The sequence below is a fragment of the Bison bison genome, unplaced genomic scaffold (assembly GCF_000754665.1).
Source record: "Bison bison bison isolate TAMUID 2011002044 unplaced genomic scaffold, Bison_UMD1.0 scf7180017864456, whole genome shotgun sequence".
Taxonomy (NCBI): Eukaryota; Metazoa; Chordata; class Mammalia; order Artiodactyla; family Bovidae; genus Bison; species Bison bison.
In genome coordinates, this window is record NW_011495018.1 from 27577570 (window position 1) to 27584040 (window position 6471).

Consider the following 6471-nt stretch of genomic DNA (forward strand, 5'->3'; position numbering starts at 1 on the left):
CCACTGCTGAGTTTTCCAAATGTGCTGGCATATTGAGTGCAGCACTTTCACAGCATCATCTTTCAGGATTTGAAATAGCTCAACTGGAATTCCATCACCTCCACTAGCTTTGTTCATAGTGATGCTTTCTAAGGCCCACTTGACTTCACATTCCAGGATGTCTGGCTCTAGGTCAGTGATGACACCATCGTGATTATCTGGGTCGTGAAGATCTTTTTTGTACAGTTCTTCTGTGTATTCTTGCCACCTCTTCTTAATATCTTCTGCTTCTGTTAGGTCCATACCATTTCTGTCCTTTATCGAGCCCATCTTTGCATGAAATGTTCCCTTGGTATCTCTAATTTTCTTGAAGAGATCTCTAGTCTTTCCCATTCTGTCTAATCTTAGCAGAGGAGAAAAACTCAAAAAAAAAAAAAAACTAAAAGAAAATGAGGTCACATATTCAGACTCGTTTTCTACGTAACAAAATGCCTGTCAAAGATGACTTGAATGCCAGATATCAAAAATATAGATATCAAAATCACAAAGCAAATAAAAACCAATGGCAAAGCTGAATATTTGTTTAAAGGTACCCTGAACTTGGAACCAGAAGACCTGCTTGTTGGAATGGAAAGACCTCCATTCCATTCCAAGTCAGGTTCTAAGGCTACTGATGCTACTAGTTAGGTGGGTGGCCCTACACAAGTCACTTAGCTTTCTCTCCTCATTCTCTCCTGCTCGAGAAAGGCTGTCTAGACCAATGATTAAGAGGTTGACTAGACCAAAGTTTCCTAAACTCACCTCATCACAAGAACTACCTCACAGTAACTGTTAACAGTGTAGAGTCCAAAGCCCCTTCCCTAGAGAGTCTAGTTCAGGGGGTCTCTTAGTGAGGCTTAGGAAGTAATTCTTAGTAAGTGATCCAAGTCAGTCTCATCATTTGGTAAGCTTCACAAACTGGACCACATGATCCATGAGCTGTTGCCTGTCTTCCAGCTCTGATTCTATACTATCTGGATATTTCAAAATTATGTTCTAAAAACGTGCAAAATCATACTAGTATCACATGTTTGCACATTAATTTGCAAAGAATTAATAAACCTACAAGATGAAAAAAACAAATATATCCACCCCCACCCCTTCACCCCGACACCAGTCACACCTTTAAATATCAATAAAAACATCCTCCTAGATTCTAGACAAATGGAACACTGTATTTGGTGAGGAAAAAAGTTTTCAATATTAAGCTCTCAGCACATTAATACAGAAAGACTTGTGTTACAGGAAGGGAGAACTTGTATACCTAATGTTTAAGTGAAAATTACACACTGCATTCTTCCCTTAAAGAACATTATCTGATAAGTTTACCTGTTTCAAGTTTTAAAAAAAAATTAAAGAAATAGTCCGGCAAAGTCTGCAGCAGCTATATAACAGCCTGCTCCGCAATCCTGGAATACGATTGTTACAAAGCTAAAAGAAACAAAAGGAAGCAAAACAAACTAGGAGGCTCGGAGCCCACAGACTTTGGTTAGGTTTCGCCAGGTATAGTAGGAGCCTCCAGGGCACTTTCTGCACACAAAGGTAGCAAGCTTTAATTTAGCTTTCCCTTCCTCTACACTACTTTGCTTTAGGTGATTTTTCTAAAATTCTCGTAATCCACTAGTGGGATTTACTTTTATTCTCTTTTTTAGGTTTATAAGTAACTATAAAAGCTTACAAAGAGAAAGGCTGATGGTGGCACACTGGGGGGTGGGGAGGGGCAGGGCTGTACAGGAGGCTCGGTGGCAACCAATTATCACAAAAGTGGCTACAAAAAATGTAAATAAAATCAGGGTTAAAACACAAAACTGGGTTTGAGTTAGCCCTGCAACACAAACAGACGTGAGACTAAGAGTGAAACAGGATGCCATACTCAGTGGATACAGCAAGCCGCTACAGCGGCAGCGGACTACAACACAGTGTTAGCTCAAAACAGTATCAAAGTGAATCTTGACCCACAATACTGGAAACAGAATTGTTTAGATTTAGGATCATACACATCAGAAACTGACTTATTTTAATGGCAAAAGTGGGGACACCAACTGTTAGGTACCAGATCACAAAAGCACTGGTTTAAGACCGTGTTTAATGTTTAAATACATTTCTGTGTCTGTTGCTTTCAACAAGCCCTGAGGCAATGTTTTGATCAAACCTCACACTCACTTAAAATAAAAATGTAAAATCGGGATCAAGGGATCAGCATAATAGAATGGTTAAGAGTACAGGTCTGGTTGTCACACCAACCTCAAAACAAGAAATTACTCAATGACCTTGAACACATCACTTCACCTATGCCTCCATTTCGTCATCTGTACAATGGAGATGGCGCCTCAATCAGTTATCAGAAGATTTAAACAAGGTGATTCATGTAAAGCGCTAAGCCCTGCACCTTGCAGAGAGCAAATAAGTAATAATAATGAGCTAACTGCAAAATTAGCATAATTACTGTCTTCTAACCTCAAGGAAAGCCATGAGTTTCCTGGTAGCCAGGGCTGCATGCATGCTGAGTTGCTTCAGTCCTGTCCAACTCTTTGCAACCCTATGGAGTGTAGCCTGCCAGGCTCCTCTGTCCATAGGATTCTCCACACAAGAATACTGGAGTGGGTTGCCATGCCCTCCTCCAGGGGATCTTCTCCACCCACGGATCGAACCCGTGTCTCTTATGTCTCCTGCATTGGCACGCGGGTTCTTCATCACTAGCACCAAAGCCAGGCAAAAACTTTTAATCATTAGAAAGAAGATTATTTACATATACTACATAACACAGAAAGGTGATTGTTGTTTTAGTCACTTAGTCATGTCTGACTCTTTTGCGACCCCATGGACTATAGCCCACCAGGCTTCTCTGTCCATGGGATTTCCCAAACAAGAATACTGGAATGGATTGCCATTTCCTTCTCCATGGGCTCTTCCCGACCCAGGAACTGAACCCACATCTCTTGCATTGGCAGGTGGGTTCTTTACCACTGAGCCGCCTGGGAAGCCACTACATAAGGTAGCTTTTCTTTGCACATTACAGAAACTTTGCCCTTCCTTAGTAATGAACAACTGAGACTAATGATGCAGACCTATACCCAGGAAAGGCTTCAATGCAGACATTTCTAATTAGGAAGGATAATTTTTAATGAGACATGGATTAAGGGTCTAACCTGTGTGGGGGAGTTATAGTTGGTGGTGTTAGGAGAAAGAGGAAAAGAGAAGAAGTAAAAGTCTTCAAACCATCCCATAAAGCATTATTCAATTGAGAAAAACAGTAGCAGGTTGACTGTTCACATTACTTCATAACTGAATCAGAAAATGAAGGAAAGAAAAATCAGGTGAAATATTTTAACTAACGCAGAAAAAAGAAATAATGCAGCTATTAGTAAGGTTAAAACGGCCACACTCTTTAAAAAAAAAAAAAATCAAGGAAAGGAAGGTGAAAAATCATTTCGACAGTTTAAGCAACAAGCACCCACTGTAGCCTTTTAAGATCATGGCTTAAATTTCCCATTTGCAACCAACTGTCATTGCCCACTCTTCCAAATAAGCTTCTAGCATGAATGCACCTTTAAATCATACTGTCTTCTTAACTGAATACATTATTCTGGTTACAGACAAAAATAAAATCTTGTGCATTATCTTTTTTTTCTTTAGAATTCACAGGAAAATATTATCAATTCAATCAATTTAAAGGATACACTTCAAAGAAAGGACTGTGAGAGGTAATTTGGGGAAAGGAAAAGTTCCTAGTAAAAATAAATCATTCAGAGGAAAACTGCTCAAGGACAATCAAAACCAAATTTCAAAATAATGCAAATCTTGAGATTTTGAGAGAGGGGCAGGATTAATGAGTTGCAAGGGGCAGAACTAAATTCTCAAAGAAAATAAAAGATACAGAAGTGAAGAGAAGATTTCAGCAGGGAGTACACACCAGTGCTACCATCAGCAGATATGCAAAAATTCTGAATAATAAAAAAAAGAATATATTATCTCTATCAATATTGGGAAATTTAGCAACAAAAGGAAAATAAAGTATTTCAAAGCCATTTTCAAGCATTTCAAGACAGTTTTCTGTATTCCACATTCTACTGCAAAATGAAAAAAGAGACTGGTTAGATGCTCTAATTAACAATTTAGTAGTGAAAGAATAATGCCATCTCCAAAGAAGCTCTGTCACTTAGAGATAATGGACATTTTCTTTTTACTGTTTAAGAATCCAGAAGAATCTCCTTCTGCTTTTAAATGCAAATTACCCCATCTCTGAAGCGCATTCTGCTCTATCTGAAAATTACTGCAGTGTGATCCTGTTCCAGAGAGGACAGCGTTCAGGGAGGAAAATGGAATTAGGACAACTGCATACTCTATGTTCATATCATCACAGCCATCGGGCTGTCATCACTTACACATGGCCTTTTTCAGTGGAAAGACCACTCTCAGTGATCAAAATTCTACTGGAAGAAGGAAAAGTTAGTTTTGAGGACTATTGACTCATTAAAAGGTTAGTGCACATTCTAACACAGGAACAAGGCACCCACACCATAACAATTTAAAAACTCAGTATCAAAATCTTGGCTTTCAACTAACAAAGCTAGCTACTTACTGGAAACATTTTTAAAGTCAGAATTTCAGTGATAACAGTATGAGTTGCCGGTTTGTTACATGGTAAAACAAACAGAAAACACCACTATGCAAGAAAGGTGAGCACACCACCCTCTGTACTTCTCTTTCCTGGTCAAACTCCCTGGAACAGGGAACAATGACTCGCAGACATACTTCCATTGAACATACCAGGTGATCAAGGTTAAAAAGAACACTTTTAAACCAGAAAGTCTCAAGAAATAGACAAACCATATAGAGGAATTAATCCCATTGTTAAAGATCCAAGCTTTCTGCCAAAACCACACTCAGTTTGGGAAATTTTATTTGTTGTTAGGTAAATGTAAACAAACAGTGAAGAAAGCTAAGCAATATAGAGCCTCATAAAAAGTCTTTCCAAGTTATATATTAACAAATAGCTTTAGTTTAAAAACAACAACAACAACAAAACACCTCTTTTCCAGCTAAGGCAAGTCAACCAAATGAGTGATTTTCTTTAGTGATACCTGGCTTATCACATACCCTATTCTCAAAAGCAGACCCTAATCTCTCCCACAGGTCACCAGACAACCAGGAACTGAGGCAACTGAAAATGCACTTCCAATCTTGGAAATATCAACTGATTGCTCTGGGTTTAGAAAAGCCATTTAAACGTTCTCCAAATGCCTGAGATTAGTACATGGCAACCAAATGGCACAGCATGGCATCAGCGGGTCCCTTTTTTCATCTACCCAGTCAGAATCCCTCAACGAATGCAGCAGATCTCTCAAGGCCAGAGTGCAGGGGGTAAGAGTACCATGCACAGAAAATAGGAAGCCTGCTTTGACAGGGAGGGAAGCAAGCCAGGGCAGTCTTGTGGTTTTAAAGAACCTAGAAGGGCTTACTAGTTCAATCCACCCCCAAATCCATGCCACCCTTTCAACTTTACAATTAAAAGAGAGGAGAAATTCCGGTCAACTCGCCTTGGGGGGTTGGTCTAAGGGTAGAGGACTCAAGTAGGGAGGAGGATGGAGTGAGAAAGAGCAAGCCAATGAAAGGGTACCAAAATTTTCCCACCTTTCTTAAATTCTTCCAGCATAGCGTCCAACTTGGTGTCATTGAAAACAAAGTGCAAGGGGTGGTTATAAAATTTCGTGATGGTTTTCAGGGGAGTACAGTCATCTGGATCCACGAAGGCCAAGTCTTTGACGAAGAGGAGGTCCACGATGTTGGAGCGTTCCCCCTCAAATACTGGAATGCGAGTGTAGCCGCTCTCCATGATCTCCGACATGGTGTTGAAGTCCAGAATGGCTTCGCCGGTGATCATGAAACAGTCCCGGAGGGGAGTCATCACGTCCTCCACCGTCTTGGTGCGGAGCTCCAGTGCCCCTTGGATGATATTCAGTTCCTCCTTTACGAGGTCGTTGTAGGGGTCTGTGACCCGGAGCATCTCCAGCAGCTTTTCCCGGTTATAGACGGTGCCTATCTCCTGGCCCAGAACGCAGTCCAGCAGCTTGCTGACCGGGTAAGAAGCGGGAAAGGTCATCATCATGAAAAACTTGGTGAGGAAGATGGTGTTGGCTCCCACAGCCAGGCCGTGCCGGGAGCAGATGGCCTGGGGCACGATCTCCCCGAAGATGACGATGCCGATGGTGGAGACCACCACCGCCACCAGGCCCGAGCCAGCGATGTCGTCGAGCAGGATGGTGAGCGTGGTGTTGACCAGCACGTTGCCCAGCAGCAGCGAGCACAGCAGGTAGTTGCCCTGCCTGCGCACGGGCTCGATGCGCTTGGCGTAATTCTTCTCCTTCTCGGTGCCGCAGTTCTGCACAATGCGCAGCTCCATCGGGTCTAGGGCCATGAGTCCAAGGTTGAGGCCGCTGAACATGCCCGACA

General features: G+C 41.6%; 1 protein-coding gene across 1 annotated transcript in view; it reads right to left on the bottom strand.

The window, feature by feature from the left end:
* Window positions 1–6469, bottom strand: part of CNNM2 (cyclin and CBS domain divalent metal cation transport mediator 2) — a gene marked incomplete at its 5' end in the record, with an annotated part of 182471 nt that extends 176002 nt beyond the window's left edge. Inside the window, one exon of the mRNA XM_010859598.1 lies at window positions 5653–6469. Coding sequence (XP_010857900.1) covers window positions 5653–6469 — 817 coding nt within the window. The remainder of the gene's footprint in view (window positions 1–5652) is intronic.
* Between the last annotated feature and the right edge of the window lie 2 nt (window positions 6470–6471).